Source organism: Mastomys coucha, unplaced genomic scaffold (assembly GCF_008632895.1).
Source record: "Mastomys coucha isolate ucsf_1 unplaced genomic scaffold, UCSF_Mcou_1 pScaffold23, whole genome shotgun sequence".
Classification (NCBI taxonomy): domain Eukaryota; kingdom Metazoa; phylum Chordata; class Mammalia; order Rodentia; family Muridae; genus Mastomys; species Mastomys coucha.
The window spans coordinates 47,285,358-47,302,862 of record NW_022196906.1 but is presented as its reverse complement, the minus strand read 5'-3'; the positions used below and the strand labels follow the sequence as shown (position 1 = coordinate 47,302,862).

The 17,505-nt window shown below is 41.3% G+C and overlaps 1 protein-coding gene across 3 annotated transcripts in view; it reads right to left on the bottom strand.

Moving 5' to 3' along the window:
- Exph5 (exophilin 5) overlaps window positions 1–17,505 on the bottom strand; it is a 96,791-nt gene that overhangs the window by 70,403 nt on the left and 8,883 nt on the right. For 2 of the 3 annotated variants that reach the window (XM_031343527.1, XM_031343528.1), the window contains exon 1: window positions 9,857–10,178. The exons of the other annotated variant lie outside the window; for it this stretch is intronic. In XM_031343527.1, coding sequence (XP_031199387.1) covers window positions 9,857–9,975 — 119 coding nt within the window. In that variant the 5' untranslated portion in view covers window positions 9,976–10,178. Of the gene's footprint in view, window positions 1–9,856; window positions 10,179–17,505 lie in introns of those variants that run through there. 3 annotated transcript variants of the gene reach the window in all.

The window sequence follows — 17,505 nt, the reverse complement described above, 5'->3', positions numbered from 1 at the left end:
GAGAATGCCACCAAGTTGCCCTTTGTCTCGAAATAGTGACTTTTAGAGCTGGCTCTCATTATTAAATATTTGGGAATTTTGCAAGCTGGTTGTTAAACTATTGCTAGCTTGAACTTGGCCAACACAACAAAGCAGACATTTGTCTTTTCCTTCCCATTACCTGAGCAGAATCACTTTCCAGTACGCTATGGATTCTATAGCTTCTGGGCTACAGGCTCCATGCACTGCCCTCTTCTGGCTTGCCATCACTGTCCTCTATTGTTTTGCTGTTTCTCTCTGTGTCCACATGGCTAATTCACTGTGTTCCATTCTACCTAACACACAGAGTAGCTTGTTTTTTGACTGGATTCCAACTGACTCCCAGGAGAGGGACTGGAATGAGCCAGAGACATCAAGAAAGTGTCTCTAATTTGAATATAAGATGTAGGAAAGGAGGAGGTGCAGGAAAGAGGTCACATGGGAGCAAAGGCAGGGACAGCAAACATGAACACTGCTAAAACACTAAGGGAAGGAAACTGTTCTGATTAGAGGAACTGCACTTCTAAGAAGATGTAGCAACTCTCCTATCTGGTTTTGGTTTTTCTCCCCCCTTCGCATCTTACAAGAGGATGGAAGACTGAGAAAGGGCTCCAGGGAATAAAAAAGTATGAAGAGAACCCAGGCATGGTGGCACATGACTGTAACCCTAGTTTTGGGAGGCAGGATCAGGGGCATCAAACAGGCCTTCAAAGCTAACTTTAGCTACATAATTAGTTAAAGCTAGCCTTGGCTGAATCAGACCTTGTTTCAACAAAATAACATGATGCACAAGGAAGAAGCAGAGGGAGAAATATCACAGGGGTGACTCTGCAAAGTACCAAGGGAAAAAATAGCCTACTCCAATGCCTTGCCCAATGAAACATCCTCCAGGAACCAGGGCGAAGAACACTAGCAGAAGAATGAAGCAGCATTTTTTAGCAGCAGGCTGTCTGCATAGATGCTAGGAACCTCCCCACCCCCGGAATAGAGAACAAACAAACAAACAAACAAAAACATGAACACTGACATCTGTATAAAGTACTATGAAAATCATGAAAGAATTAAAAAAAAAAAATCCTAACACCAAATACAATGCAATGCTATAAAATGTGATGGTTTTAATGTATTATTCAGAGATTAATGATAAGAAAATACAGGCACATACTGAGTACAGATGCAGTTCCCTTTTAAATAGTTTTGACCCATGGGCTGGGAGTGAATCTCATATAGCACTTAGCTTAGTGTAGGCAAAGCCATCTGGTCGACCTTCAATCTGGGTGAATGGGTGGATTGGTGGGTGGATGGGTGGATGGGAGGGTAGATAGATGTAGTTAGATGAGAGGTTCTTAAATCAATAGGTGTAAACTCATAGAAACAAGGAACTATGAAATAAATTATTATTTTAATGAGTTCCATAAAGTATATTTGAAGGTTAAAAGCATAAATTATAACATCACCTGATAGGATTTCTATTATAAATAGTTCTAATACATCAAGCAAACACCACATAAAGCAGATATAAAGGGGTAAACTGCCCTCTGTAAAAGTGATTTCCTACATCTCATGTTAAATAGTGATTTATAAGTTACCTGTGAAAAGATGTGTGTGTGTGTGTGTGTGTGTGTGTGTGTGTGTGATTACCAGAGCAACCATCAAAACATATATACAGATAAACAGCAAAATCTTCAGTAAACAAATCTGAAAAAAAAATGTTTAAAGCTATTGCAGGGAGTAAGTGGGAAGGCTCAGCACAAAGGCCCTCAACATCTGAGGCATGAGATTGAGCCTTGGGACCCATGTGGTAGAGGAAGAGAATCAACTCAGTCAAGCTGACCTCTGACCTCCACATTGTGTGGCATGGCACATGTGCATGCCCCCCCCAATAATAATAAAGAAACATGTAAAATAATTAACACTTATAAAATATTAAAATAATAAATAAATATTTAAAATACTTTAATGTTACAGGCAGGAGAGGAGAAAATGAGGAACATATAAAAATAACAAATAGAGTACAACATGGTAGACTTAAATAAGTGCTCTCATATCATGATAGAAATTGGATGTCAAAAAGATGACTCTATTAATGAAGTCTGCCAGAAACACATGACAACAACCTTGTACACATCAATATGATAATGTAAGTAAAACAGACTCATTCCTCTGAAACCATCAACTACATAACTTATGTAGAGTAATCTATCTGGAAAAGCCCTGTATCATTAAAGAAATGGAATTTATAATTTAGAATTTACAGAAACCAAAACTCCAATACCAGGGCCTTTTACCAAATGCTGATAGAAGAAGCTATGTCACCTCTCACAGGAATAGAAGAGAATCTGTAATAAAGCTAGATTTACTTAAGAGATGGCTCAATGGTTAAGAGCACTAACTGCTCTTCTAGAGGTCCTGAGTTCAATTCCCAGGAACCACATGGTGGCTCACAACCATCTGTAATGGGATCTGATGCCCTTTTCTGGTGTGTTTGAAGACAGCTACAGTGTACTCACATACAATAAATAAATAATTAAAAAAAGAACTGCAGGGCTGGTGAGATGGCTCAGTGGGGAAGAGCACCGACTGCTCTTCAGAAGGTCATGAGTTCAAATCCCAGCAACCACATGGTGGCTCACAACCATCTGTAATGAGATCTGATGCCCTCTTCTGGTGTGTCTGAAGACAGCTACAGTGTACTTTCATATAATAAATAAATAAATCTTAAAAAAAAAAAAAGAACTGCAAAGAATGAATTTATTTGTTGCTATTCCTCAAAGATACTATGAGACAATCTACATTTAGGAGGAAATGCTTGTAAAACCCTGTACTACATGATAGTGTCCAGAATAGATGAAAAATTAATAAGAAAACAAACAATTCAATTAAAAATATTCAAAGATTTGAACAGACATCAAAGAGAATACATGAAAGGCAGATAACCACATGAACATGTTTCTTATTAGTCATTAGGAAATGCAAAATAGAATATGGTAATACCCCATGCTTATAAAACAGGGTAAAATAAAAATATTGAAAAAATTTAATATTCAATATTAGGCTTCCCAGCTTCAGAACTATGAACATAAACTTCTTGTGCTTATAGACTACCCAACTTAAGGTATTTATTTTATTATAGTAGCCTGAGTAATTAAGATAAAACCTGGAATTCTCATATTCTACAAATAGGAATACAATACATTGTAGGTATTAGGGAAAATACCTTAGCAAATACTATGTGAATACAAAAACAGGCTCTGGCAAGTACATTCCTTATAAACACTTATGTTTACACAATAGTGTTTATAAATGTTTGTAGAACTTCTATTCAAGGCCACCCAAAACTGGAAATAATCTAAAATATTCCTCAGTGGGTGAAGTAATCACCTATTGTACATGTATACAATGGGGTAGTACTCAGCCCTGCAAAGGAATGGGTTCTTGGGATATGCAACAGCTAGTGCCATCCGTACGGCACCTTCCTGTGTTGAGGAAGACACTCTCAAGGGTTATAGACTCTGTCTCCATGTAAATGGTAAACATAGATTTAAAAATAAAGCCACAGTGATGAGGGAGGGAAGAGCAGTGGCCAGAGTAGGTCACATGTTCCCATCAGTCTTTTCCCATCCCTCTGTTCCTTTAACTACTGTTAAATGTGCTTTCTAAAAGCTAAGGCAAACTCAATGTTAATATTAAAAAGTCACAATCCTCATTTGGAGGTAGGGCCTTTGGTCACAACAGCCCTCCATTTCTTTCACCATTACAAGGCTAGCACAGGGCTTGGGGAAGCTGGCGACTGTGGTGTGCTAATTGACTAAAGTACAGCCTTTAAAGCAGGGCCACTGGCAATGTCAATAAGGAAACGTTCTGGAAGGTAGGAGTGGGAGGAGATGAGCCTGTGGTTCTCAAATACACAGCCCGGGCAGCAAGTGACTGTTCAAGCACCCACATGTGTGACAGCATTAGAATTCTCCCCCGTGTGTGGAAGGCATAGCCTTGCTGCCACCTCTGCAGAGCTATAAGAAGGGAAACATTCTCCTACTGACCTAACCTGACCATTCCCCATGCCTTGGCATTCATTTCTTGGTTTTAAGATCATCTGTGGGGATGAAAAAGTATTTTTAGACTAGCCTCAATCTGACTTTCTGTTTTCATGTAGTTGCCCACATCTCTCTTTCTCTCCCTTACTTTGTATTTTTTACACAGTGGTTACATTCGTGTAACTAGGCATGGAATGACTACCAAGTGTCTAACTCCACCCAAAATAATTCTTGATCACAAGGAATCAAAGCTGGTGTTCCATTCATCCTATACCAATTTACATGTATATATGATATATATCATAACACTATGAAGAAATTGACAAGGGCAGACAAGCTACTAGACATACCTTTAAAAGAAATTATTTAAGAAGATATTTATAACCTTCTTATAAGAGCTCACACCTCCAATTCTAGCACTCAGGAGTCTCAGACAGGAGGACTGCCAAAAGTTCAAGGCTACCCTAAGTAAGCTACATAGTGAGTTCCAGGTCAAACTGGGATACACAGAGATATCCTGCCTCAAAAATATATACAGGGCTGGGAAAATGGCTCAGTGGATAAAAGCTGTTCATGTAATTATGGAACCCACAGACAAGCCAAATGAGCCACTTGCACCTATGAGCTCAGCACTGCCGTGGGAAATGGGAGGCAGAGAGAGCAGAAGTGCTTGCAAGCTCATGGGCCAGCTAGTCTGGAATATTCGGCAGCAGAAATGACAAGGGAGACCTCAAAAGCAAGGGAGAAGTGCAAGGAGTTGTGTATTGACTTCCACATTCCCACTGTGGCAGGCGTATACACGAACTCATATACTCCATGCAAAAAGTAAATAGTTGAATTTAATAAATAATAAAAATACATTAAGGCAGAAATACTCAAAGTCGGCATTGCTTTATCACCAAAACAAAGCAATTGGTTTTTAAAGAACATGTACCTGTAACAAATTAACTAGTAATGAAAAGGTTAACCTACCATTAAATATTATTCCTGAGAGGTAACCCTTTTAACAGTTTGAAGTATAGCTTTATGAAATGCATACACACACACACACACACACACACACACACACACACACACACACACACACATTTGGTCAGCAAGATGGCTCAGCTAGAAAAGACACCTGCCCCGCAAGCCAGACAGCCCGAGTTCTATCTCCTGGACAGAACCAACTCCTTCGAGTTGTTGCCTGACTTTCATACAAGTATACACAAGTACATATACACACACACATACACACCACATATATAGATAAAACAATTATAAAACTTTTAAATGCATATTGGGCTAGAGATAGCTCAATATGCATTTTAGTGTGTATGTATGTTTGTATATATAAGTGTGTGGCTGGATGTACGTGCTTAAGCTAACTGTTTCCCTTAATCCCTCCTCTGCCTATTTATTTATTTATTTGTTTGTTTGTTTGTTTGTTTATCGGCAAGGCCTCTCACTGAACCTGGATCCCTGGGGTTTTTACTGAGGCATACGTTGCCTGTGGAAATCAGAAGGAGGTGTCAGATACCCTGAAACTGGAGTAACAGATATTTGTGAGCCACCATGTAGATGCAGGGAATTGAACCCAGATCTTCTGCAGGAAAAGCCAGTGCTCATTACTGAGCCAATTCTCCAGCCCCTATTGTTAGCTTTTAAGAAAGAAAAACAAAAAATTTCTGTTGGTCAGATTTAGGATGAAAATAAAAGCAAATGCATAAGAGTCCACACAGATGCAAATATATATAGATAAATATGTGTACATTCAATATGGGAAAGATAAAAGTTATTTAGAGCTGGATCGATCTTGGCTCACATTTTAGACTTGTATTTTATGAACTATAGTACCCTGGGCATGTTCCTTGACCATGTTAAATGTCATAATACTTGACCCCAGAAATGGCTTCTGACTATTACTCAATGTTGACAGGCAAAATAAATTTAAGATAGATTTAAATTCTGATTTTAGTACTTATCAAGATACTCAACTTTTATAAGTAGCTTCCTTCTCTGTGAAATGGAAACTAAAAGGGTGTGTAGCACACTCACTGGGAAGATTCAGGAACTCTGCACAGTGTGTTTAGTGCAATGATCAGTATACGGTATGTACCTAAAAAAATGTTAGCTGTTATTATTAAGACAGTAATTACTATTGTTATATAAAAGGTAGTACTTAATCAAGGCTGCTCTAGCTATCTCCTCTTACTCAAGCCTCCTACTAATAAATATCTAAGAAATAGATAACTGGGTCAAAGGCCAGGTTTGTCCAAATTGTGTTCTTGATCACTGTAAGGTTTACAGTTGGCTGGAGAGATGGCTTAGCAGTCAAGAATGCATACTGCGTTTGCAGAGAACCCTACAATGGTGCCCAGTACCCACATCAGGCAACTTACAACCACCCATAACTCCACCTCTGGAGGATTCCATACCCTCTTTTGGTTTCTATGGTCACATGCAAATGCCCACACAAAGATATGCATATACATACAATTCAAAATAATAAAAACAAATCTTTTAGGAAAAATTTGAAATCTACTTAAGTCACTAACAACATGCATGCAATGGGCATTTCAAAACTAATTTTCCATTATTATTGTGACTCAGTATTCTCACGTTTATTTTGTTTACTGCTTACCTATATTCGTGTGTTCGATTTTTGCCTATTTACTAACTTGAATCCTGGTGATTAAGATTTGAATGAACTTCTTATATGCTAGAAACATTGTTATATTAAATGTAAATCCTCTCCTAAAAACCAAAGTCAAAGAGGTTGAGTACTGGTGAAGATCAGGAGACATCCCTGCATGATTAAGAACTCTTGGAGAGTTCTGTCTCCTACACTGGGTCCTCCAGTATTTCTATAGCACCGACATCCATATCTGAGCATCCCTAGCCCCGTGTAACAGTCACCTTTTATTTCTAACATAGGAATTCTTTTTAGTTGTCTTATTGGCGTTTCAAATCTATCATAGATGCAGGTGAGTTACCCTATCTCTCAATCAGCTACCTTGCCAAACGCCTCTATCTAGAACCTTATTACTGTCTTACCAAAGGGAACCCTACTTCAAGAAGCTGGTTCTGAGGAATTCGATAGGCCCTAGCATCTCCCAGAAAGGCCCTTTGGATTGTTTCTGAAGTTACAGTCTGGAATTACATAAGTCATGCACCCTGAGTTTTTATTTGGAAAATATAATGATCATACTTTACAAGATAATGAGCGGAAGAGACAGCTGGCTTACGTGCTACCCTGGGCCATTTCTGCAGGCCAGTATCAGCTACAGAGATGAATGAACATGGTCCTGAAGCAGGGTACATGTCCCATGGAGATAGGGCTATTCAACAGTGAGAGCCAGGAAGTAACCAGAAGAAAAGAAGGTGCCAGGGCCATTGCTTTGAGCATTTGGTTCAATCATCCACTTTCCCTAAAGTGATTTTTACATGTCAGTGGTGGTGATGTTTTTAACTGGATAGTTATTTTAGTAGCATATCAGTTATAATTTTTATTTTTGCGCTAGCAATGAGGCTCTTCTGCCAGTGCTTCACTTAGGACATGAGCATCGTGTAATCACAAGATGTGCTACCGTCTCCCTAACTAAGCTTTCATGGGTTGCCATCTGTACCTATATAGACCCATGTCCCCTAGAGTCAAGGATGTGGATGTAATGGACTGCAGTAGAGAAAGCACATGGGGAAGGAGCAGGAGGACAACCAGGAGATAAGAGGAGCACCTGCTGTGCAAGCCTAGAAGACTCGAGTTTGTGTATGGACATCAGTGGATAGAAAAAGCCTAATGTGGCAGGCACTTATAGCCCCAGAGCTGTGAGGGACAGGGCAGGGGAATGTAAAATGGGATGTCCAATGGGGACTGTTGGCCACCAGCCCACCTAACTCAAGGTTCAGTGAGAGACCCTGTTTCAAAGGAATAAGACAGAGCAGGATAGAACAAGACACTAGCTGTCTTCCTCTGGCTTCCATGGCTGCCCACGTGTATACACATGTGCATATACTTCACACACATGTACCACACACATACAGTATATACATAATAGTAAAAGTATAAAGAGGTCCTCTATACCCTTTAACTAGTTTCCTTCAGTTGTCATATTTTACATAAGTCTAATATAGTACAAAAGAAATTCCCTTGAAGAAATTTAAAATAAATCATATCACTAAGACTACAGCTTGTAAAAATACTACGGTGCTAACAGATTGTGCCACTGGAGCTTCTAAGACTATCATTTATTTTTTAGTTAATTAATTAGTTTATTCATTTTACATCTCAATACCAGCCCTCTTCTTGAAGTTCATCCTCCACTCTCCCCTCCTTCTCTGAGAAGGGGGCATCCCCCCCACCCCAGCACATCAGTCACTGCAGGAGTAGGTGCATCCTCTCTCACTAAGGCCAGACAAAGCCAGGATCCACAGGTAGGCAACAAACTCAGGGACAGCTGACTATAATTTTAAAAGGGCCAAGTTCATCCCTAAGTGAGATTCCTCCTTCCTCTCTCTATTTTCTAATTCTGCCATGTTGTCCCCTCATATATAATGGTCACCTTCTCTTTATAGACAAGGAACATCCTACTCCGAGCACTACAGTTGGGGAGTGTTGGGAATACATATGCTTTGAAGCTAGCCCTATGTAGATCTATATCCATCTCTGGATGGGGCGACACCCTGTGTGGCCAATGTGCATATACACAGGCACTCGGGCGGGGGTGGGAGTGAGCGTGGACACATTGCTTTTAGAGTGACTGACTTTTTACGTGATTAGAAAGGACTGAGCCTGATTTTCAGAAGCAGAGTGTGATGAGATCTCCATTCTCAAATTTTAAACGCCATTTCCCCCGCCCTCTCTAGAGAGTCATATAGGAGAAAGTGAAGAGGGAGCTTTGGGCTCAGCCAGTGTCTTCTGTCTCTGCAAAGACCAAGAGGGTTCCATAATCGGAAGTTTGTCCTTGGAGGCGTTTCTTTTGGGGTGAGGGAGAGAAGGGTGGAGGTGGGAGGGACTGATTGGAATTAGAAACCATAATGACTTCACCAAGCCAGCTCTCTAAACTCCAGCTTATGCATGCATTGTAGCCTGTGTGATATCTTGGATTTCCTCCCACACCTCACTGCAGAAGACTTGAATAGGTCTGTGGGTCTGTACTCCATCAGGGAAAAAAAAAGTTAATTTATGCTCCCAAGAATCACGTCTGGACTTAATTTGCTAGTTTCTTATCCCTCCCTCACCTACAACATTGTATCTATTAATAAGACCATTGGTTAGATCCCATAGAAACTCCTCCTTACAGCACCACTCCAAGGCCAACCCTACCTAAGTCCTATTCACCCACACAGGACCCTCTGGCAAGTTCCTGGATCTCCCTAGATTCTGGGCCTCTAGCTTGGAGGGAGCAGCTGCCAGGATCCAGTTCCAGGGAGTGCCGTACAATAACTAACGTGCCCCAAAACGGTGCGACCTTACCCCTAGTAGCCTATGACGCACCTGAGCCTCTACTATGCCTGAACCCTTCCCAGCTGAGGTTAGCCCAGGTGTCCTGAACAGGCGGGAACCCACGTACAGAGAAATGCAAAGAACGAACTACTTTCTCCCTCCTCCCTGCGGAGTCCTGGACTCGCAGCCAACGTCGCTGGGGATGGAAAGCCGGGAGAGAGCACCCGGGAGACATCTGGAGACCCACAGAAACTACGTGGGTTCCCTTTTCCCACTCCAAGCAGCACCTGCACAGGGTCTCAGCAGGTGTCCCTGGATTCCCTCTGAAGCCAACGGGGATGCAGGCCCAGCCCAAGAGGAGGAGTTCGCTTCGTACCTGATCCTGTCCTTCTCTGCCCTCCGGAGTTCCTCATTTCTTTCCAGTACCTGGAGGATCTTCCTGGCTTCTTCCTCGTTTAGGAAACTGAAATCAAACCCCTGAGGAACTTTCGTCATTTTCTCTCCCGTGTGCGAGTTATGTGTACTTAAGCTCCTTGGTGCCTCCTGTTACAAAGCCATTTTTCAAGATAATGAAGACGACTTTTCCAGAACTTGATCCCATAGCCCATAATAGCTCCGCGCCTTTGAAAAGCTAAAACCACAAACCTCGGGACCAACCCACACATCCAGGGCTCCCTTTGACAACACCTTAATGACAGTTTCTCTCAACCTGTCCAACCGAGATGCAAAGTGAATGACTAAATGGAGAAAAGGAACCAATCGCATTTGGGGGGCGGGGCAGGCTTTGCATTGTCTCTTCCCCCCTCCCTTCCCACGTTCTGTGACTTGTTAAGCAAACAAGCCTACATAATTCTGTCTCTAAGGTAGGCTTACCCTTGAGTGCTAGCTCCTAAGTATTTGCTTGGCTGTTGCTGTTTGCTGGAAGAATTTGAGCTTGTCTGGAAGAAAGACAAGGAAAAAGATTCACGGCTAATCCTGTCTTTCGATGATTGAGAACAGGAGAACTGTTGGAGCTTGAGAGTTAGTGGAAGTGTTGTCCTATTTGAAAGACCAGGGAAGCCTAAACTCACTTTGTTTCAGGCTTTGTCTCAGAGGGCCTCACAGGAGAACTGGCATTAGGCTACCCTTGCAAATGAATTATTTGCCAAACTTGCCATTTCCTTCACACACAGTCCCATTGTCTCATAGAAAGTCATTCTCAGACGTTGAAAAGCCCTACTTACAGTATTTTAGAAGGCAAACCCCAATCCTGTAAAACCACAGAAAGTGCGTTTCCTAGAAAGCCTGCTACCCACTACATCTTTCCGAAGATGTGCACACATGTGCTTTTTCTTTTAAAACGATGAATATCTTTTCCAGACAATTTGTTTCCTTATGTAAAAACAAATTTTCTGATGGACACACAGGCCCCCAACACCCTTACTTTAGTCCTTTCTCATGTGACTGAGATGGTCTCTAATACCTACAAAGTATGTCCACAAATACCATCTTTTCATGGTAAATAAACCAAACTGGGTTTCACTCCTCTAAAGGAAAAACGGTCAAAACTATAAAGAATGGCTGCTTTTGCTGCTGGTCCCTTGTCTTATCTTGATTACTCATGGCATGTCTGAAGAGACCGCCTTTGAAACAACTTTTTGTGGGTGTCTATTATCTGCAAGAAGTGGGGATCCACTCTACATCATGCAACACAGAACTCCCTCATAGATCGTCTGTGTGCTAATGATGGCAGTTTGGAAGTCTGTCATGTACACCCTGATCAGTTATTCTTGCATGTTCCTTTTCTAGGTATATGGACTGGCTTTCTAATGTGGGTACTGGTGGAGTTTTGTCCTGTTCTTATCAGTGAATTGACTGCAGCTAATGTCTTCTGGAACCCATTCCAAGAAGCCATTGCATACACACCAAACAACATAGTCCTTTTCTCATAACCCAGTAAGAGACTTAGCATGGATAGAGATATAATTACTTAATAAAACAAATTCCTTGGGCTTGAAAGCTGCTTTGGAAGTTAAAAGTACTTGCTATTCTTGCAGAGTGCCTGGCTCCAGTTCCCAGTACCCATGTCGGGCAGCTCATAACCACCTGTAGTTCCAGCCCCAGGGGGATCTGGTGCCTCTCATTTCCTTGGGCATCTGTACTCATGTGCACATACCCATACATTTATTAAATATAATGAGAGTTATAAAAATGCCATGGAGCATACAAAAAAATTAGTTCTAGCTAAGTGGGTCAGTGAAGATTGGGTTGAAGCATGGAGAGTAAGATTTGAGCAAGAAGAAAGCAGACGGAGGTGGGAGAAGCCACAAGAGTCTATTCTAGGCAAGGAGAACAGCAGTGGGCTAGATCACAGAAATGCACCAGTGAGATCTTCCCATAGCTTTTTGGTTCCTTTGATCAGTGGCCGTGATGAGTATGAATTTGAAGCTAAAAAGTACAGAGGCATATACAAGGACTACTAAGTACTTGATCTGCTTGACTAAAACATTTTCTTTCATTTTATCTATCTATCTATCTATCTATCTATCTATCTATCTATCTATCTATCTACCTACCTACCTACCTACCTACCTACCTACTTATTTTTGAGATAAGGTTTTGTGTAGCCCAAGGTGGTCTCGAAATCCTTGTAGCTGATGTTTGTAGCCAAGCATGGTCTGAGGCTCCTACCTCTGCTTTATGAGTCCTGGGACTGTAGGCATGCACCACCACACTCAGCTTAGAGCATACATTTTCGATGTGTGTGTGTGTGGGTGCTACTCTTTTTATATACAAATCAAAGATATGCATGCAACATATAGGTAGCTAAGTATGAAGTATATCTATAATATTAACATCCCTGGAAGGGTGACTAGTTTTAAAAAGATTTCCTGGAGGAACAGTATGAAAAGGGTTAGGAGCGCTGGATTACCATACAGAGCACAAGAAGAATAAAAAAGGCTGAGGTTTGTTGTGACTGTTGTCCTAAGGAATCTACTTTTTACTATATGAACACCGAGGGGCCAGCTCAGGTTTTGAGAGAGACGTTGACATAGTTGGAACTGAACTTTTGGAAGATGACTTTGATGGCCAGAGACAAGGAAGTGTGGACAGAGGATGAAAGGCATATACAGTCTGAAGTACCTGCTACTCATCCACAGGACAATATCCAGCAAGGACTGGATACCTTGAAGAAAGGATAGAGAAGTCATGTACTTAAACTGGGTTGCAAAAGCCTTGAGACTAAATAGTATGGACACAGCAAAAGTTGCACAGTGAGTAAGATCGGGCTTAAGGCTTCCATGATCAACCCCATCATTAGCGCCGAGTCATGCTTTATCCTTCACAATGGCACTGAAGGGAATACTGTTGGGATACTTTTATCCTGATATTTCACATTGAGAACTTTGTTTTTGTGGGGGCAGGGATACCCTGAAAACCACACAGGTTGCTTAGAATGCTTTCGCTGGGATTAGGACCACAGCACTCCAAAGTAAGACGATTTCTTACTCAGCCAGCTGTATGCAATCTTAGCATCTGGTACCTCTTGGCAACCTCCTGCCCTTTAAGCTAAACAGATACTCATCATGATTAAAATCATGAATTTTAATACTAACAGTTGCAAAGAAAAGAAAACAAACTTCAGGAACCTCCCATGGTCTACCTTCTCCAGGTTGTTGGCCAAATCCCAGGAGAAGGATTCTTGATAAATCAAGGCAGACCATATCACTTAATTGAATATCTCAACTTTTGCCATGGAAAGTCACTTATGACCCTGGTGGGCCATTGAGAAGCAACTCTGGGGGGTCAGGGATAGCTTTCTCACAGTTATATCTTTCTTACCTACTTTGGCTTTTTTCCCTGGACAATCTCTTTCAACAGCAGATTATGGGGTGTGCTTGGTGGCAGCTCTCAGTTTAACAAGCAAATACATGTCAGATTGAAAATAAGACATTGGGGACAGGCTTTTATTAGTAATGAAGAGGTGTAAGGCTCAGAGAAGAGAGTTTGTACCATCATTCACTTCAGGTTTTGCTGTTCAGTTTGGTAGTTGATTTTACAATCCTAAATAGGAAGTTCCATTTTAGTCCCACCTGAGGCTCAGTCCTACACCCGTAAGTATGGAATAAGATTCCATGAAAAATATTCAAAACCACCGAAACCTTTGCTCTGTTTTTGATTTATAAAATGAAGATCATAGCAGAACCAGTCATACAGGATTTCTGTAAAAAGTCAATGGCACAAATAAAGCAACAAGCAGAGAGAGATACTACACAGCTTAAACTTAAGAAATGGCCTTTATGAATAATGTCCTTTGGACACAGAGAAACATACAATACAAAGAACATGGTTTTCTTGGCTGTGAAAGCAATGATTATTTGCTAAGCTGAGAAGAATTTGAAACCATAACACGGGAACCATATAGATGTGTTAGTTTTCTTGCCTTAGAAAAGCAACTTAGGAAGAAAGGGTTCCCTTTGGCTCAGAGTGTGAGGCCTGTCAAAACATGGAAGATGTGCTGTGAAGAGTGTGTGTACTGGCTGGTTTTGTGTGTCAACTTGACACAGACTGGAGTTATCACAGAGAAGGGCGTTTCAGTTGGAGAAAAGCCTCCATGAGATCCAGCTGTGGGGCATTTTCTCAATTGCCCCTTGTGGGTGGTGCCATCCCTGGACTGGAAGTCTTGAGTTCTATAAGAGAGCAGGCTGAGCAAGCCAGAAGAAGCAAGCCAGTAAAGAACATCCCTCCATGGCCTCTGCATCAGCTCCTGCTTCCTGACCTGCTTGAGTTCCAGTCCTGAATTCTCTTGTGATCAACAGTTATGTGGAAGTAAGCTGAATAAACCCTTTCCTCCCCAACTTGCTTCTTGGTCATGATGTTTGTGCAGGAATAGACACCCTAACTAAGACAGTGTCCCTATTGGCTGTTGGCTGTCAGAGTGTGGTCACACTGCATCCATGGCCAGGAAGCTCAGAAATGCATGTGTTCTGCTTGCTTTCTCTGTGCTCTGCAGTCTGGAACTTTGTGCCACAGGATGGCGTTGCTCACATGCCGCGTGGATCTTCTCTCAGTTAGATCCTCCGGAAATGCCCTTACAGACTCACTCAGGTATTTGTTTCTGCTGTGGTGTTGAACCTCACAAGATGATAATCAAGATTAACTGTCACCGATGGAGATGAAACTCTTGGGTTTGAAGATTGATTCTTGATTGGTGAAGTTTAATGTTAAGAATGTGGCTTAGTTCTGCAGGTTGATGGGCTTTTTACTGCCAGTGCTTCCAGATCTGCCTTGAGGAGAAACACCAAGGCAAGGCTTGCACTGGAAATAGATATCTTTGGTGATGTTGTGTGACAGAGACAGTGACTACCAAGTGCTCCCGGCTTTCTAATGGAGGAGCATCACCCCATAAAAAGCATGCATAAAAGAAGTCATATTCTTACCGTTCCAATCAGATAGCTTATTCCTCTACTTACCCTGGGAGGGAATAAGTACTGCTTAGGCAAAGAGGCTCAATGAAACTACAATTATAGAAATCCCCTCAGAAAAATGATGGGGTGTTTATTCCTCATGATAGTTTATCATATATAAGAATGCATAAAAGATTGAAACTTTATTAGTTATTCCATGTATATTAGTTATTTATATAATTATTTTATGTTTAGATTTTTAGAAATGACATTATGTGAAAGTGTCCTACAATATATAATGCCCCTTGCATAGCTGTATAGTCTTTCGTAGGATAATGCAATATCCTGGACTCTTGAGTAATATGAGCTTCATAAGGGATTCATAAGGACTTTGGGGCCTTTAAAGAAGTACTGAGGCTTGATGTGACATAATGTGTCACATCAAATGGCATAAGTGTATGATTTGGGAACCACAGCACCAGATGAAGTAAAGATACAAGAGACTCTGGCTCACTCATGTCAGAGTTTAATCCATCTGGTGTTTACATCTATGGAGGTTTGAATATGCGTGGCCCAGGGAGTGGCACTATTTGGAGGTGTGGCCTTGTTGGAGTAGGTGTGGCCTTCTTGGAGGAAGTGTGTCACTGTGGGGGTGGGCCTTGAGATCTTCCTCCTAGCCAGGTGGGAGCCAGTCTTCTCCTGTTTGCCTTCGGAACAAGATGAGGACAATATTTAATTGGTGCTGCTTACAGGTTCTGAGGTTCAATCCATTATCATCATGGTGGGAAGCATGGCAGTGTCCAGGCAGACACCGTCATCCAAAGGAAGCCAGGAGTAGTCTGTCTCATGGGCACTAGGAGGAGGGTCTCAAAGCCCACCCCCACAGTGACACACTTCTTCCAACAAGGCCACACCTCCTAATAGTGCCACTCCCTGGGGCATGCATATTCAAAGTACAACATTTATAACAAATCCTACCTGACATCATTCGCCAAAACAAAACACTAGAAATCTGACAAAACCCAAGGTTGAGTAGCACATGCTTTTCCCTGTGGCCCAATGCTCGGTCCTTATCATCATATCCAAAAGATGGAGGAGGAAGGCAATAGAGTTTTGGGATTTGTACAAACACCCAGAAAATAAGTATCACATCTCCATATATTCCATGAGCACATTGTTACTATGATAGCAGAAAGTGAAAAAAAATCAGCTCAATAAACAGACAAAGAAACCCCAATAAACATGTGACCATCACCCTAGGGACCACAGATATTCAGAAAATCCCCAAATGCCAGAAAACAAAAGAAGGCAGAAATGCTTAAACTAATAAAGTTTAGTCTAGAAATACAAGACTATTTCAGCCAGATGTGGGGCGCATGCCTATAACTCCAGCACTTGGAAGGTACTGGAAAAGCTGGAGTTTAAAGATAGCCTGGGTTATATGAGTCCTTGTCTTCTCCCCTTTCTCCACAACCATATTTCAATATTAACAAAATCCCAGGATTTACCCCATTAGGAAATCAGAAGAAAACTCTATGATCAAAAGGTTTTTCTAAAATCCAGGATGGCTTTTTGGCTAAAACTAACCTGTCTTACATCATCCTTACTACTAAGTGTTCTGGAACATGCCTGGAGCCCCAGAACTTGGGAGACTGAGGCAGGAGGATCATAAATTTGATGTTAGCTTAGACTACTTAGCAAGACTTTGTCCACAAACAGCACAAAAGAAACCCCAACTAACTGTCCAGCCCAAGAAAAACCTCAGTAGTCTTATAACGTTGTGTGATGAGGAATAGTCTGTTTTATCAATTAGCAATGTCATAGTAGTGACTAATTAAGGACAGAGCTAAGAGATACACTGTAACCTGTATGCTCTGACATGGTCAAGGTTCTATTAATATAGGTTAATATAGTAAAAGGTTAATATAGTAAAAGAAAAAGCAATAAGTTATAACTCTCAGGGGGAAAATTGATTAGACATTAATTTTTTGAACTTAGAAAAACAAAGAAATCCACTTTGAAACTATTAGAGCTGCGAGGTGTGGTTACAAATGCTCGTAATCCCAGTAAATGGAAAGCTGAGGAAGAAGGATCAGGAGTTCAAAGCTAGGCTCACCTGCATAGCAAGTCTGAATCTAGCCTGGGGGCCATCTAGGACCCTGTCTCAAACATACAAACAATAGCAAACTATTAAAACAACTAAAGGATTAAAACAAAGAAGAAACATATAAGTGGTCAAGTTGGGTCAGTGAGCAAATATTTATGAGTTTCTGTTTGGAAATTCTGCAGCAAAGATCTTCCTCTTCCTCCTCTTCTCTTCTTTCTGCCTCTTCTTCCTCCTTTTTTTCCTCCTCTTCCTCTTCTTCCTCCTCTTCTTCCATCTTCTTTTTTGGTTATTTAGGACAGAGTTTCACTGTGTACCCCTGGCTGTCCTAGAACTCACTCTGTAGCCTAGGTTGGCCTTAAACTCAGAAATCTAATTGCCTTTTTTCTTGCAAGAGCTGGAATTAATGGTGTGGGCTACCCAGCCACCAGAGATAGTCTTGTCTTCAAGAACATTATTTACTTTCTAATGGGGAGAAGTGAAAAGAAAAGAGGAGAAGAAAGAAGATGCAGAAGCAGGAGCAGGAGGAAGAAG